Source organism: Fundulus heteroclitus, chromosome 17 (genome assembly GCF_011125445.2).
Source record: "Fundulus heteroclitus isolate FHET01 chromosome 17, MU-UCD_Fhet_4.1, whole genome shotgun sequence".
NCBI classification, from domain to species: domain Eukaryota; kingdom Metazoa; phylum Chordata; class Actinopteri; order Cyprinodontiformes; family Fundulidae; genus Fundulus; species Fundulus heteroclitus.
The window spans coordinates 19,332,235-19,349,718 of record NC_046377.1 but is presented as its reverse complement, the minus strand read 5'-3'; the positions used below and the strand labels follow the sequence as shown (position 1 = coordinate 19,349,718).

General features: G+C 40.8%; 1 protein-coding gene across 1 annotated transcript in view; it reads right to left on the bottom strand.

Annotated features, from left to right (window-relative positions):
* Window positions 1-5,301: 5,301 nt before the first annotated feature.
* The window catches only part of mtpn (myotrophin), a 19,061-nt gene continuing 6,878 nt past the window's right edge, over window positions 5,302-17,484 (bottom strand). The window contains exon 4 of the mRNA XM_036148964.1: window positions 5,302-5,860. Coding sequence (XP_036004857.1) covers window positions 5,774-5,860 — 87 coding nt within the window. The 3' untranslated portion in view covers window positions 5,302-5,773. The remainder of the gene's footprint in view (window positions 5,861-17,484) is intronic.

The window sequence follows — 17,484 nt, the reverse complement described above, 5'->3', positions numbered from 1 at the left end:
ATGGTAATTACTGTAAAGACATTCTGAAATCAATTAGGCCGTTACCTTCGGGGACGTGGGTATACGTTGAGGTGTTTGAGCTGAATGACTTTATCTGTGATGCACTTCCTGTTTATCCGTTTTGAATGAAAACAATAGTTTGTCAATAATTTGCAGGGGGGTGGGGGGAAACACCTTCAGAAGGTAATTTACAGCAGACATGATTAAAAGCAGTAGGTGGAGGAGGGGGGGGGCAGAGCTCAGCTGAACTTTTGCAAATCTTGATGAATATTCCGTCAAGCTGTGAGATTGTTTCTGTAAAGCTTGTCGGGGGAAGGAGAGCCCTGATCTAGGCGCAGTGTGTGACCGCTACCCAACATGGACTGATGATGCCAAACTAACGACCCTGAGCGGGATCAGTGCTGTCGGGGGAAACGCAGAGACGGCCTGTGGATCCTCCCAACCCAAGGCGGTTTAATGGGAGTCCTGGAGAAAGTTTGATTTACTTCCTATTTGTTGTCATCCTCCATCACACACCTGATTGTGCCGACCTCAAGCTTAACAAAGACAAGTATGGGGGGATCTTCATTTATTTGTTTATTTATTCTTGTCAAGCAAGAATGTAGCTATCAACTGGAGGCGGACCTCATTATTCCCCCCCCTCGTTGTTCTCGTTGAGGGGAATTTAAATGAGCAGAAATAAGATGGTGGAAGATGCGGGGGTGTGAGGCTGTCAGACATTTTACTGTGATGTTCCCCCCGCGTTGCTTTAATTGATTTGTATTTGTTCTCAGTTTGACACGACCTGGTGCGACACTTCCCCCTCTGCAGCTCCGGTACATGCGTCTATCGCTTTGCCCCAACGCCACAGACACCATCGGCAGATTCTTCGTTACCGCCCCGGCGTCGTGTGGACGGGCGGCATGTCCAGCATGAGGGAGTTTGAAATTCTGCTCGACGTCTCAAAGTTCCTCCGGTGTCTGCGCATGAAGGATAAAAAGGTTTTATTTTTTCGAACCGTTTCCTACTGCAAGTCTCGAGTTCAAGAAGGAGGGATTGTAGGTTTTGGTAATCAAATATACGTGCGTCTCAGAAATGAGAATATCACAGAAAATTCTGTTTTCGCGAGAAAAGGTTTAGTGGAAGGAAAAAAGTTAGCCGCATTCAATGGAGGAGTCAGTGCTTCAGGACACACATGGACGTTTCCAGGACATGGGCTTCAACTCTCACATTCCTTGTGTTAAAGCCACTAACATAAGTTAAAAAAAATAAAACAACTGGACTTCTATTCCGAAGCTGAAGGCGTTTCGCTTCCCATCCAAGACGCTTTCTCAGTTCAAAATGTCTGGAGTGGTGTGGAAAGCTTCCCGGATGGGAAGCGAAACGTCTTCAGCTTCAGAATAGAAGTCTGTTTGTTTTATTTTTTTAAGCTTTTTTTGGATTGATCACAGCCAGGATGTGATTCACCAACGCACAGAGAAAGTAATAAATGTCTTACCTGGGATAAGAAGAAAATAGGTTAGACTCGGTGCCTCCAAGTCCTTTTCTCAGATGAAGAAATATTTTGCATTTCAGCCAGAGCAAAAACTTATTTTCCCTCTGTTCCCGAGTTAAGAGCCACTTTCCTTAGATGCTAAACCTGAGCACAACCATATAAAAGTTTGTTTTTATCTTAAATATCACAGAATTACTGTTCTTAATCTGACTCTTATCTTCCTGTCACATGTTTTGATCCCCCCCGACACCATGTATTAATTCCAGTCTCTGTTTAGCTACATTTATCTCTTAGACTTTATTGTTCTTCAACCGCACATTCAAACGTGCATTTGAGCGAAAATGTATCGCAAGGCTCCAAATAATAACAGAAGACAAAAGAGAAACATTATAAATATTTGTCATTTTGTCGGGAATGGAGCGGCAAACCATAAAAAGACATTTTATAAGTACAGAAAAGTTCGACCATATGAGCAAGTGTTTGTAGCAGCAGGATGTATTGCAACAATGAACGGACCATACGATGATGCAGAGAGCATATAAAACAGAAACTAATAAAAATATGGAGACATCTGTCAGAAAAGACATTTATTTGACATAAAGGTCTCTGTTTGCGACACAGTCCGGTCGTTTATTGTCATCAGCAGGAGTTTAGAAATCCTGCCTGTACCCATGCAGTTCACACCTTCATTTGACTCCCTTCTTTCCTCCTGCAATCGTCTTCTGAATATTTGTTTTACAGGAAAAAAAAATTACCTGATTAAAAAAACTGGCTTGTCAGTGATTATCTGAATGAATGAAATTCAAAAATACTTTATGAATCCCAAAGGGAAATTCGATGTAACTCATAATTTGCAGGTTTCTTTAATGAGCTGCTGCAGATTGATTCTCCACACGAGACCTAGAGAAGCATCCTAACGATGAGACGCAAAGATTATCCTGGTTCATGTCTGTTTGAGAAAAGACTAACATGATCAGAAGCTTAGAAGTCCAGACATTCATACAAGTCTTATGAGCCTCACAGTCGGTTTCACGTTTCATAGTGATACAGCTTGGGGTAGCGTATTTTTATTTAACTTTTTTTCAAATGTGGCGAGGAGCTGCATGAATTCCCTAAAGGTGGTCGCTCCGGGCTCTAAGAGGTATTACAGAGGTAAAAAAAAAAATAATATACTAGCTTCAACAACACCAAAATGATGTGAAAGCAGTTTTGTGTGTTAAAAAAAAAAATAAACGGGAAGAGAAAAACATTTATGTAAAGTTTAAAATGAGCCTGTGTGAAAGGATCTCTCCTTAAGTCACCTCTGGTAGCTTACAGTCATTTAGAGTAAAACGCATCACAGCAGTCATCTGAATTCCCCCGTCGCCTTGTCAGACATGTGGATAAAGATTAGAATAATTTAGCCAATTATATCAAAATCAACCCAAAACTAATCCATCCGTCACTTCTGATGTGCTTTGATGAGTTTTGCTGAGGTGATGATGGGTCATGTTAACGTAATACTGTCATAATCAAGAGCAGTGATGGGCAACTGGCGGCTCGGGGGCTGCACACGGCCCTCGTCATCACTCAGTGCGGCCCGCTAATAGATCAATAATAATAATAAAAAAAAACCCTTGGAATTATACTTTTGACCGATAGAGGGCCGTACCCAAACAATAGCGGGCATGGGCCGCTTTGCAACAGCGAGGAAGAAAGTCAAGAGCCATGGCCACTAACAGTGGAATAAAGGGAAAACTTGACCGAGAAAGTCACATTTTTCAGACAAAATGGGAAGAAGTACGGACATGGGGAATTTTTTTTTTTTGCGTTCCCTTGCAAAGGTTTTTGCATTCCCTACTGGTACGTGAGAGCCCACGTGAGTTTTGAAACTGCAAAGCTTTGTCTTAAGCAGAAGATAGAACATGCATCTACACAGCACCACGTTCACAGAGCAGTGTGATGCATTCGTGAGCGTCAGAAAGCTATGGTGCATTCAGGAGCATGGGACATTAGATTTTTCAGAATAAAAAGCTAACAGATGTGCATAATCAAAAAATAACAAAAATACAATTATAGAGCATTCAGTATTGTAAGGAAGCCCACACCACTGTTTCTGGATAGACACATTATTGTTTGAGTTAAATTCTGTTCCGTTTTATGCCTCTTTCCTTGTAAATTTGAAATGTCCCATGCTCCTGAATGCATTGATGTGGAGGAGTTTAAATTCCTTTTTTGCTATTTTTTTTTTTTTAAAGCAAACAGTTTGTCTTTTGCTTAAGGACATATTAAAATGCATTCATATGCAGAAAATAGTTATATGTTGGTGCAGTAAACATACAGATATAAATTCATCTAAAATTTGTTCTTATTGAGAATAATTTGTAGCATCTTTCATATCCAATTATTTTTAGGTGCGTGGTCATGTGGCCCTCCAATGGACGTGCTGAAAACAATGTGGCCCTCTTTATCATGGAAGTTGCCCATCCCTGATCAAGAGTGAGAGAAAAGGTCCTGGCAAAAAAAACAAAAAAAAACAAACATTCAGCTAAATTAAAACCTTCAAATGAAGGACTATGAGGCATCTGGTGAAGTTCTTTAAGGAAGGTTTTTGTAACCCCACAACTCCAAAAGTCTAATTTTTAATACAAATATTTCTGAGACGTCTACCTCTACAGCAACATCAGTACTTTTCTAAGCATACAAATGCATATCTTTTACACACCCTATATTAAAAAAAAATGCAGAAATATTCATTTTTTGGTCTTGCGTATCAATTGGGATACAAAGAAAACTTGAAAACGAAAACTCTTAAATCCATAAAGCTCGTCAGCGAAGAAAAAAAAAAAAACTAGGTGCCATCACATTTCCAGACAGCTGCACTTGTAATTATCTTTCCTTCCAACGCTTGGACGCAGCTCTGAACAACCCCTTTGCTCTCTTACCTAATTAACAATTCCTTATTTATCAAATTCTTAAAACATGAAGTTTGTTCAGCTACAATCCCGTTAATTGAATCTGATTTTCCCGTTTGAACCATCACTGAGGAAAAATGCTAAAGATGACAAAACATTTTATGTAAGTTTTTTTATTTTATTTTACAGACTTTTGTCACAACAAAGTCAGCGTGAGCGTCTTTTAGTTCAGTACATACTTAGCGATTCGTTTGAAAGCAACCAAGAGGACAGCAACCTTTCCATAGCATAAAAGCAGAGGCAGTTTTGACATGCAGCAAAAACAGGCAGGAAGTCTAAGCAGCTCCAAGGCAAGTTAGAAATACAAACAGCCCCAAGATCATGTTTAAACTCTACCCCCCCCCCCCCCCCCTTTTTACCCATCATTCCTAGCACCTGGAGCCCAGCAGCTACAGACCGAAGAAAGCTGTTGCAAAGAAAAAGGGGATTTTTACTCTGACAACTCACTCAAGAAGCAAATCTAAAATTATTTTTTTTATGTGCTGTTAGTAATTTAGTAACAGATTCTTTTTTGTTTTTTAAACTGCAACATTTAAATCTTTCTAGTAACCCAGCATGGTGATTGGTCAAAACAAAAAAGAAATTTTTTTAAATTTTTTTTTTTTTTTTTTTTTTTTTTTTTTACAGATCAACCGTATTATGTAAAACTCATTAAATGTCTGGATATGTGGGCTGATCTCGTTTCCATAAGCAAACGTTATAAAAGAGGTTCAACGTGAGACGGTTAGGTGGAGCCGAGGGGAAAGTTGGGAAGATGCTACACATCGTAGTTTTTACCTCGATCAAAAGTCCCAACCTTTGCATTTTTAAGTCTTAAGTCTTGTCACAGTGCAGTCACAGTTCAGGAGTTCAAACAATGGCCACACACGCACACGCCATTGATCTGTAACGCTTGGGTTTATTTTAAGTTTCAGAGACAGCAGAAGATCAGATGCATATTTAGCTGCTAGCCGTACAGAATTCGATTTCTAGTCTGAACAGTGTTACATGATCCGGGTTCAACAGAGCTCCCCCAGTGTTTGGTCCCTAAGGGAGATTTTTATTTATTTATGTGTCCCGCTGCTAACAGACAGAGGCCAAAAGAACAGAAAATACTATCCCAACAATTTGGGGAAAAGTAAAAAAACAAAACAAAATAATAAAAAAAAAAAAAAAAACAACAACCAGGTGAAGGAAAAATCACCAGACAGACTAAATGAACCTCCAACAAACAGACCAAAGCAGTGTTGAGACAGAGGCTGATTGGAGGAAATGGGGGTGAGTCCGTCTTCCGTCGGGGGAGCACTGCGTCCATCTGGGAGCCTGTTCATCCACCTGTCCAGCCGCCTCCCTCACTGCGCTGCTCTCACTTCAGCAGAGCCTTTATCTCTTCCCTCTCAGCAGCTTCAAAGGCGGTGATGCCGTCCGGACCCGTCTGGTTTTTGTCGGCGCCCTGCGGAGGAGGAGAGGGGACGTGAATATTAAAACTGCTTAATGGGTGCGACGAGTCCCCGCTCGCATCTGCTCAGGGCTTACTTCTCACTCTGCATCCAAACACACGACTCAGAAAAGGAGTCTAATATGATGGGGTTGGGGGTGACAACCAAACGCATTAACTGCACACAGGTTGTACAATCTACAAGGTTCGTACTAATAAAACATTTAAAATTGAAAAGATAAAATGGGTCATGTATGGAAGAGGATTAGGGCCACTCAAAAAATAAAATAAATCTACTCGATTCTGACTTTTTTCTCAAAATTCTGAGATTAAAGTCAGAATTCTGAGAGAAGAGTCAGAATTCTGAGAGAAGAGTCAGAATTCTGAGAAAAAAGTCAGAATTCTGAGAAAAAAGTCAGAATTCTGAGAAAAAAGTCAGAATTCTGAGAAAAAAAAGTCAGAATTCTGAGAAAAAAAAGTCAGAATTCTGAGAAAAAAAAGTCAGAATTCTGAGAAAAAAAAAGTCAGAATTCTGAGAAAAAAAAAGTCAGAATTCTGAGAAAAAAAGTCAGAATTCTGAGAAAAAAAGTCAGAATTCTGAGATTAAAGTCAGAATTCTGAGATTAAAGTCAGAATTCAAAGATTAAAGTTAGAATTCTGAGATTAAAGTCAGAATTCTGAGAAAAAAAAGTCAGAATTCTGAGATTAAAGTCAGAATTCTGAGAAAAAAAGTCAGAATTCTGAGAAAAAAAGTCAGAATTCTGAGATTAAAGTCAGAATTCAGAGAAAAAAAGTCAGAATTCTGAGAAAAAAAAGTCAGAATTCTGAGATTAAAGTCAGAATTCTGAGAAAAAAAGTCAGAATTCTGAGAAAAAAAGTCAGAATTCTGAGATTAAAGTCAGAATTCTGAGATTAAAGTCAGAATTCTGAGATTAAAGTCAGAATTCTGAGAAAAAAAGTCAGAATTGAGTAATTTTATTTTTTTTTTTTTGAGTGGCCCTAATCTTCTTCCGTAGTCATGAATGTCATAATTTTAGGATTTTTTTTTTAGCTGTACCGCTTAGCAAAAAACAAAACAAGTGGATTCAAAAGTTTCATTTAATTTACGGATCTACATAAATCAACAAACATGCACACAGTCCCAGACGTAGGAAACACAGATTAATATTCAGTAAAATGTCCCTCAGGCAGGATGAAAGAAAAATTAAGCTTTTTAGACGTGTCAACAGGCTTATTAATATTTGGCTGCACTTCTTGGTGGAACTACATGAGTTTGATTAAACGGGTTGTTTTGGTCAGCAGAGAACCAACACAGATGTTTACAGGGTTGAGTTCCTGGTACTGGAGCGTCTGTTTGGGGTTACTAACCCTTCTGTCTTCATGACTGAACACGCTTGATGAAAAACGTGAGTAACACTGGCAGCAGGACCGCCCCACATCATGACGCCGTCACCACCGTGCTCATCACCGGCTCTTTGGTTTTAAAGCAACTCCTTGATTCCTTTTGCCACCGTGGTCCGACAGCTCAACCTCTGTCTTGTTAGACTAAAGAGAAATTAATCTCCAGAAGCCGTCTGGTCTGCCAGGTGTCCACTGAACACTGTGGATGTTGGAGCGGGGGGGCTTCATTAAAGACCTCTCCGTCTATTCTGGAGGAAAAGCTTCGGTGTGAACTGTGACGTTAGCGGTTTCTGGTTCATGGCAGACGTGAGGCGTTGTGGTTTCTGTGGCTTTCCTCATTAACGAAAGTAAAGAATGAGGAATTCTCTTTCAGCTAAAAAGGACAACTTGGGTCAGAGGGCTAAAAGCGTCGCAGCAGGACAATGATAAGGCAGCCTAAAATTAGGCTCCAGATTTTATTATTAGGGCCTGTGTGATTGTGAACATCTGTGAATTAGAGAAAATCGACAACAAATTCACGTTTCTGCTAGGGCTCGGCGATAAATCGATTTAATGGATTAATTCGAATTTACAATTCTTTAAGATTTAATTTTTGGAAAATCTGGATTTTATTTTGCCAATACACTCATTGGGTTTCCATGAAGAGAACAGCATGTGATGCTGAATATATGTTTAGGCAAAATTACTGTCAAAATATTGTTAAGTAGAAACTTTTTACCATAATACGAGGTACTTCATTTACTAATTTACTTTTTTTTTTAACTTAATTTGAAGTTCACAAGTGTAGTGAAGCCTGTTCTTAGCTCAATGTGTAATACCACTAGCAGCAAATGTTTTGTTATATTTTCATTGTTTATAATGGCACGGCTGCCATCTTGTTTTACAGCTTGTTTTTAGTTGCACTTTTAATTCAGATCAACTCCCTGACGAAATACTTGACATAAAAAGCAAGGTTTTAAAATAATTTCTTTTTATGACACAAAAAGGAGGAAAAAAATCGATTAATCGGATTTGGTATGATAAAATCGGAGATTAATTTTTTTAATCCATATCGCCCAGCCCTAGTTTCTGCACACTTGCCTAAAACATTTTTTTCTCTTTGGTTCTATCAATCTAAAGAGAACAAAACGGAGTTGAGAGCTATAAACTAACATGACATTGATGTCTGTGAGGCGTATGTAAACTTGTGACTGAAGCTGCCCCCCCCCCCCCGCCCGGCTTTAATGGAGACGTCTCTGGCTGCTTTAGAAGGAGCGACACAAACAAGCCTTCACTTTCGTTCTTCTCTGACTCGATCACTACGGACCTGCTTGTCAGTCCGTCTTAATCCAGACGCGCGGCAAACAAAGTGAGAGAAGCCGACGAGGTCCAAACCCATTGGAGCCCGGGAGCGCCAAACAGAACCAATGTGAAAGAGCGCCGTGGGGACGCGACTGCGATTTGGTTTACAAAGAGCCACAGGACGACAGCAGCTCGGGGACGAGACAGCGGAACGCAGTGGCAGTGACAGACACGGCGCCGTTCGAGCTGCCAGCTTCATCCTCTTAACGCGGGAGAAGCTCGCAGACCCGAGGCGGGCAGAACCTATTGCAGGGCGCCGGTAACGACGAGGCCCGGCTCAAGCATCCGCCGCCGTCTGAGCGCAAATTCCATGTTTGAGGAGCAGCGGAGCGGATCGGCCGAGCTTTAGCAGCGCCGCACACCCTGTCAGATCCACGTCTCTAATTGGCGAGGAGATGAAAGGTGGAGGAAACGGGACTTTGGTCAATTCACGTTTCCTGGAGCCGCGCACCTGCCCGACAGTCCCGGTCCATTTAGGTCACGGCGCCGTCATGCAGAACTTTTAGGGCCACTAACCATTCCTGTATTCTCTAATGAAACATGAGAAAAATACGCAGATCTAAGTTTGTGTTCCTTGCAAACATTTACAGAGGTCGTCTCTCCTCTCTGTGTCAGAACAAGCTGCCAGCAGCGTCTGCACAAACTAGAGATTCAGTTCATTATTTTCATGAAAATGTCATAACAGTAGTCATTAGAAAATCTTTAGGTAGGGATAATACAACAATTTCATTTTTGCTGAGGATGAATCGTCTTCATTCTAATTTATGTCATCAAATTTAAAAGTAGGCGGATACACAACTCCTTGGATGATAGTAATGCCTTAAACTTAATATTTAAGCTTTTTCGGAATAACAAGCTAACCTGACTCCGCCAGATGGATTTGCTCCGCATATCCATCTGGAAACCTTCCGTTGAAGTAATTTTGGGAAGGGGCGAAAATACTGGTTAGCTGATTGGCCTATGTTGGTGATAGACGGGCCAAATGAACCAATCAGATTCGTCGTCGCTCGTAACAGAGCGACGATGAAAACACAACCACAAGCCAAGCTACTCTTGCTGCTGCAGGTAAAGGCTCGTTAGCTCAGCAAATAAATACTCTGTAATTCCGATAAAACTTGCTCGATAGCCACGCTAACGCTAGTTTCATCGGCTGAAGCCGCCATGTTGTTTAGACTGAACTGTCGCGCTTCCCGTTGCGTCACACCTCAACCCGCCTCAAAGCCAACGCTGATTGGACGTTCGTTTGGTGAACGGCTCCAAATTTTCTTTAACGGAGAGTAGCCAGACTGATCTGCGAGTGAAACCTTGAAAGCTCGTGAGATCAGGATGGTCTCACGAGGCTAATAACAAGCACCTTCAAGCTTTTAATTTAAACAAACATGTCAGGGGGGGAGAGATGGCTTCAGGGTGAACACAGACCAGAGAAAGAGGTGAGGGCCGTCTGAGGAAGAAGGTTTAAAGCTCAACGCTCCAACAACATCTCCGAGCAGCTTTATATTCCTGAGGCAGCAGCTGCAAACAATAAGCCAGAAAGTCGTGGTTCTGCATGCGGCCGGTCCGAGGTCGTGTAAAGCCCCAAGCAGAATTGGATTTGGAGCCCTCAAATGGCGTTTCAACACAGATTTGGTGGAATCTGGGAGAGGGGCCACATCTAATTGGCTGAGCTTTAAAGCAACCGGGGACAATTGGTTATTATTTGCTGAGATGCATTTGTAAACTAAGCAAGTTGTATCAAGAAAAAAAACTACCGTATATTTCTTAAATCTTCTAAAAATTGATGGTGTGCCTTATATATCATTACCGTTGTTCTTACCGACTGATTTTATGTGGTACAATGTACTCAGAAATCTGACAAAATGTGTAATTTTGACTTTGGTCAGTAATGAAGACGCTACGCTCAATGGATATTAAGAGCATTAGGGTACACTGTGTCGCTACCTGATAGGACCCCTGAGCTGTCTACAAGACTGCCTGACTGTAATGTCTAAATTAGAAGTGCATTAATGTAAGGCAGCCTGGAGTACATGCTAGCAACAATAAACCTAGTAAGTTAAGTCAATATAAAAGTTACATTTATTTTGTCTTTATGTTAGAAACATGGCAGTATAGTCCTACTACTCTGTCCTCCTGACAGACGGATAGAAAGCCGTGTACGTGAAGGAGCGGAGTGATATTACACACCTAAGAATATTTAAAGAGCCTTATAGTCCGAAAAATACGGTAAACTCGTAGCACCAGATTGTAACTGTGGCCACTCTAGATGCAAGTTGTCGATTAATGAGTTAATCTAAAGTTGATTGATCTTATCAATCGACTAATGATTAATTAATAAGCGTCCATTTTCTGATAAACTTCCTTTTATCAAGAGGGTATTTCCATCACACGAAGGCCTATTTTTTTTCGCAATATGCTGAATTCTAAAAGTTGCACATCATTATATTTGAACAGTTTATTGGGCCCACCTGAATTAAATATTAACAGAATAAAAAAAAAAAAGTGTGGTTTTCTCACACATTATTAAACTTGGAGACATTTATAAAAAGAAAAATAAACCGGGACCCATCAGGTGACTGAATGGAAACGAATAAGCTTAATAGAATAAATCTGTAGAAAACAAGAGGAAACTGTAGCGGGGCGACGTCTAGCCTTCAAACGTTAGACAGCTTGAACGCTCGTCTCAGGAGGAGTCGGCCAAACTCTTGTCAGATGCAGATGACTCATGTGAAGCAGACGCTGCTTGATGGCAGCGAACGCTACAAAGGGTGCTGCCATCTCTCTTTTGTCCAGGATTTTCAATTAGCCTTTTTTATTATTATTATTATTATTATTACTCACTGATTAAACTAAATCCTGTTTTTTTTTTTATATAGCAAATGAGGCCAGCTTATTTCAAGTTATTACAGAGAAAGCTTTTCTGTGTTGGTTTAGTTACTGTAGAAGGCAGACTGATTTCATCAGCGTAAGTCAGATAAAATCTACCAGTTTTTAGATGGCACAGCTACATGTTTGGGGCAGCGGCGTGTTTCTGTCACTGCGTGGACGTCGAGACCCGCAGCGGTCACCAGGAAGTCGCAGACAGGACCGCTCACTCGCAGCCATTTCATGGACAGCTGAGAAATAATAGCTGCTCTGTGCTCCATCTCGCCCACCCACCGCTGTTGACAGACTCAATAATAAAAAAAACAAAACAAAAAAAACATTGTGCTTTAGTGGAGCCGATACCGACCGGTGTCATAAACCTAATGGATGGTTTGAATAATAAGGCAACAAATGGGAATTTACACATTTTAAAAATAAAAAGCGCTTCTGCTCAATCAGATCTTTGTGGGTCCTAATCAGTTTCATCAGCACACGGAAGAAAACGGAGGTTTTCAACGCAGATGTACCCTCCAGCACGTTCCTTCTGGGTCTTAACACCAGGTGAGCCTGCTGAAACGTCTTCACTGGCGGATAAATAGAGTTACAGGGACCTCAACCAGCTCATTTCAGTCCTGGGAGGTTTCATGAAAGAACGCAGCATCAGAAAATAAGCCGATTTCAAATAACAGGGTGCTTGCTCTTTTTCCAAATTAAAATACCAGACTTTTTTAAAACTGATATTTTTTTTCCCCAAGACCTTAACTTTATGTACTTGTATACTTGTGTGCCTACTGCCTACTTCATTGGTTGAGATTGTACAAACTGTTTATTAGAAATGTTAATTTTTATAGGCTAGTATTCAATGAACAAATGCATTATTCACAGTAAATTATGCTTTTACTGATGAAAACGTTTCAAAACATGAAAATCACAAGTACATGAATTTCAGATCAAACAAGTGTTTGATTCAATTAGGCTAATACAGTACGTGACCAGTTAGTAAAATTATAGTTTTATAGCCTATCTTCCTATTTCTCATTTCACAATGCCTTTGAGCATACTGTAAAATTCTACCACACATTTTTTCCCATACTTTATTAAGACTTTATAACATAATTCAAGACTTTTCAAGGTCTGGAAAACAGTGTTTCAAAATTCCATACTTAGTAAGACTTTCAAGACTTGCGCAAGCACCCTGAATAAAATAAGAATGACCAAAAAAAAACAGATACTGGCTAAATGAAGACCGGCCTAAAACATTAAATATCAAACACTAAATATCAAATATCTGAACTGCATGAAAGGAAAACCCAAGTTTGTCCAAACAAGAGCGACGTTTTAATAAATATGCTTAACCGTCACGCATCTATCTCCATCAAAAGGGTGAGAAAGTAGAAAACATGAGAGGCTGGTCAACTGTATCAGCTTCTTCTAATCCAGCCTAAAGTCAACATCAAACCTCTGTAATAATCATAAAATAGACTCTGGTCAGGTTCCTCTGACCAAAACAGGATTAAAATAATGCCAATACAGAAAAAGACAATCCTTCTCAGTAAAATAATGTTATGAATATCTAGAGAAAAGCTCAGGCAGCAGTAAACGCCAGCAGAAGAGACATGAAGATGAAGCAAATGTCTCCCTGAGGCCCTGATCAGCAAAAGCCACAAACCACACGTTAATTTAATGGGAACAAAAAAAAAAAAACCCAGGTGGCGTATCTTTCCCAACCGGCTAGGTTTCCAGCTAGTTTTCTTAAAGATGAACTGAGTGGGAAGCTTCTACTGTAGACTGAGAGGGAAGCTCTTTAAATTTCAACAACACGATTATCTTTCCCTGCTTTAAAAATGCCTCTGTGTGCCGTTCATCTTACCAGAGACAGGAAGGCTTCCTGGACACAAACTCAGAGTCGTATTCTCTGATAAAGTTTGCGTGCTCTTCCTGATACAGGCCGCTGCCTTATCCAACGCTACACAACCACTCGTCGGCCGACGTAAACGCCGTGATAACAAAAAAAAGGCGTCGTGTCGGTAAATCTTTCAAAATTGCCGCTGCGCATCAGCGACACGGGGACCGGTGTTTGCACACTCGGCTCTGTCGGGTTCAGTGACTGAAGGGGAGGACGGAGATACGAAGCTCCGTTGTTTTCCTCGCAGCTCTGGGGAAGTCATTAGCAGCCGGTTCAAAATAATCCCCAGTAACAGATATGGACCAGCATAGCTTGACTTTAGCCCTTTTTTACCATCAATTCTCTTCCTGCTTGGACGCTAACAAGCTGAGGGAAGCCCCCCCACACCCCCCCCCCAAATGGATACCTTGCTTATTATTACGGTGTTTGTGAAATATCATGGTGTACGGCAGCTTCTTCAAACTGCTAATACACACAGAAGCCACTAAAGACAACCAGAAATAAATGTGCCATGAGGAAAAGAATATAAATCACTAAAATAACAACAAAAAAAGTAAAGGAAAAACTTGTAGGTCACGAAGTGGACATTACAACAGTTAAGATAAGAGAATTTTTCAATATGAGCGAGATAAACTTTACGCTACCTGCTGATGCAAAGGAGAAAAACAGGCTATAAACGGATAAAACTGCAAAATTAGCATAATGACTTGTTCTATTAACTAAATGATAAAATGAGAATTAAAGCATCAGTGAAAGTTTATATTGGATTTACACGCAGTTACCTGCAAGGTTTAGTAAGATTTGACATCCCTCTGTTCAGACTATACAAATAAACATAGAGTTTAGCCAACTCTTTGCCTAGGAGTCTTTTAGGCTGGCGTTATTTAAAGATTTTCCTCTGACCTACACTAATGGAAAGAAATAAGGCCAATTTATTAGTTGGGCATTTTGGATCTGGTCAGGGCGGCTGTACACGCTGTTCAGGGAACACGCCTAGAACAGTCTCTTGGACTCTAGAGGGAAGAACATTTAAATATGGTGATTGAGCAGCATGCATCTTGTGGTAAATGGGGTCTAAAACGGGACACTTAACAGGGTTGAAACCGTTCTGAACTTATTGGACACAGGAGACGACCAGGTGGTCCCACGGGGGATTACCTGAAACCTAACAGTGAGGACTTGCAAACCTGCAAAAATATTCTGATACTTCAACAGCTAAAAAAAAATGGGGAGTCCATTTGTGTTCATAACCTTTAACTTTGATACCAAAAAAACAACATGCGGCGTTTTTCCATCAACCGTCTGTTTCGGTTTATAAATCCAGCGGCTGTGAAGGCCTTGTTTTTAAAGAACATCCACGTAAAAAAACACAACAAAACAAAAAAAACAGGATCATGAAGCAAACAGCTAACAGGTCGGGGATGAAGTTCTGGAGAAGTTTGAAGCTTTTCAGCCGCAGCTTTGAACATCTCCATCATCTGGAAATACAAGACAACTTTCTGTCCTACAAGGAACAAAAATGGCCTTTTATAAAAAAAGAGTAACACGAAATGGACCGTCTAAAGCAGGGGTGTCAAACTCACTTCTATATTGGGCCACTTTGGCATCATGAAGTCATTATAAGGGCTTGTTGCACCTGAATAGATGATGCTTAGCCCACGTTGCTATATTTAGCGATTTTTCAGACCCCTCAAGTGACTCTCTTTCAAAAAGCAACTACCATGACTTTTTCCTCTGTTAATGGCGACTTTGCTGAAAGCGGCAATCGTTCTGGAGTCACTGTATAGAGGCAGCAGTGAGAGCTGCTGAGCTGGTTCCCTATTTCCTCAGTGCTGTCTTACAGGTACAGAACAGCTGCCTCATCCTGAAAGCCTTGCATGCAGTCAGAACAAAGAGAGCAGAGAAAGAGGAGAGCCACGCCAAAGTGAAGCATGCAGGGACAAAAGTGCCGTGATCCTGCCCTGGATTACAAAGCGGGAAATAAATACAATGTTGCACTAAAATAGTTCACAGAATCTGATTCACACACAGTTTCAATTATTCATCCCTTTCACTGTGTGTGCCTGTGACAACTGTCTTTTTGGTAAAACACTGTTTTATGTAATGTGGATTCAGGCAGTGTATTAAAATTCATAAAGGTCATTTGTAGTTCCAAACATTTAATCACTGTTTTGACCACTTTTTGTCTTTGAAAAAGCTTCTTATTCCTACAGCCTGGGTCACAAACGTATGAACAAATATGCAAATTAGACGCTTCAGGGCAAAAGAGGATGTTTGGTCACTTCCCCATACTCACGTCAGGGCTATGATGAAATGATTTAGATTAATCATTCTTCTGGTAAAGTGGCCAAGTCAAACTCCAATCGACGAAGGATCACAAGGTCAGTGTGGCTGTGATTGGCTGTTAAATTATGCTGAAAAATTCAATGTTCCTTTTTGTTTCCTTTAACGCTGCCGTTTAAAGAAACAATGTTTTATTGCCTTTGTGACGAGGCCTTAAACGTTTTAATCTCAATGAGATTTTTACATGGGTACATTTTTTTTGCCAATTCAAAAAGGAAAAAAAAATAAAATTGAAATTTAGCTTGATGTATCAAGGAAAGAAGGTAAAATGCATAAGAAATGTCAGTTTGAAGGTAAAAAGCTGGTAGAGACCCTACTTAGTGTAGGTTTATCAAATAAGAATAAAAAATAAAAACACAAAATGCACTGAAATGTGCGGTTTGAACACGTAGGAATGTGAATAAGGTCAAGGAGTACGTTTACATTCGCTGTAGCCCTTCCTCCTCCTACGCCTCTCCACAAACAGCTCAGTCACACACTCCTAACACCTCTCAGGGTAATGAGCTTTCCTCAACTTGAATAATGATCTTCGCTGCCCAAACACTATCCAGTCATCAAGAAAGCGGTGGCCAAGTGAGCCCAGGCCCGATGATTAGGATTAGGCTCGCAAACGAAGAGCATCACCACCAACCTGGACTGTGGAGCTACACAAAACCTCACCGGGTCGGTAAGACGACACTCCTGACCGGCCAAAGTGTCCATTAAGTTTTCATTAAGCCCGCGCTGAAAAGAATCGACCGGTCTCCTGCGTGTACGTCTTTAAATATTGGCCAAGAGCTTCCGTCAGGAATGCAACACGTACTTCAGCGTACTGACCTTTTAGCAAAAAGTGAATGATTAAGATCTGATCTAGAGCCCCGCGTCAGCCGTGGATGAAATTAATCTTGAGTGAGAAATTTGAAGCAGTACCAAATATTGTTGTCAATAAATGAATAAAAAACAAGAATGATTATTACAACACGCAAAGTAAAGGAGACTCAGATCGTATTTGGTTTATAACGTCACAACTTCAAGCTATGAAGGAGTCGAAAGGTCTTTTTAATTCTGAAACCATTTCTCTAACGAACCAACAGTGGCACAAAAAACAGACAAGTGATCAACTCTGTAAAAAGATGGAGGAACTAACTAGATATAATGAAACTTTATTTCTTCCCAGCAATGCATATGGTTCCTCACAGAAGTAGAGGATGTGGACGTTATTCCACATGTATGAGTCTCTGTTTGCCCTTTCATTGTCTACTTCCATTTAGCCGGCTGCCCTCTGGAAACTATTCCATATTTATGGCCGACATCATACCGCTGGGCCACCCTTTGAATAAAAAGCACATTTCATAATTTATAACCAACAGCAGAGCACCATACAGTTGGGAGGGCAGGTGTCAAATCCCAAGATGCACTGGGAAACCAAGCCATTCTGTCTGCCTACCCAGCAGTCCTGATCCACTGCTTTATTCGCTTCAGTGGCGGCAGACAGTGGACACGCAGCAGCTCGGTTAACGACGCCGCTCTGGGACGATCTATTCATCTCGTGTTGAGATTTCAGAGCGGAGAGGCGTAGAGGTATTAAGATCCGGCCCCTGTAGTGACGGTTTACCTTTAGAGCCGCACCTGGAGGGCAATCCTTGCTGGTGGGCACAGATGAGGACGGAGAAAGTGGTTCACTTAAACCACAGGTGTCAAACTCAAGGCCCGTGGGCCGAATCTGGCCCGTCAAGGTAAACTATCTGGCCCTCAAGAGCCAAAAAAAGGCATATCATGTCATAAAGTAGAGGCAAATATCCTTTTAAAG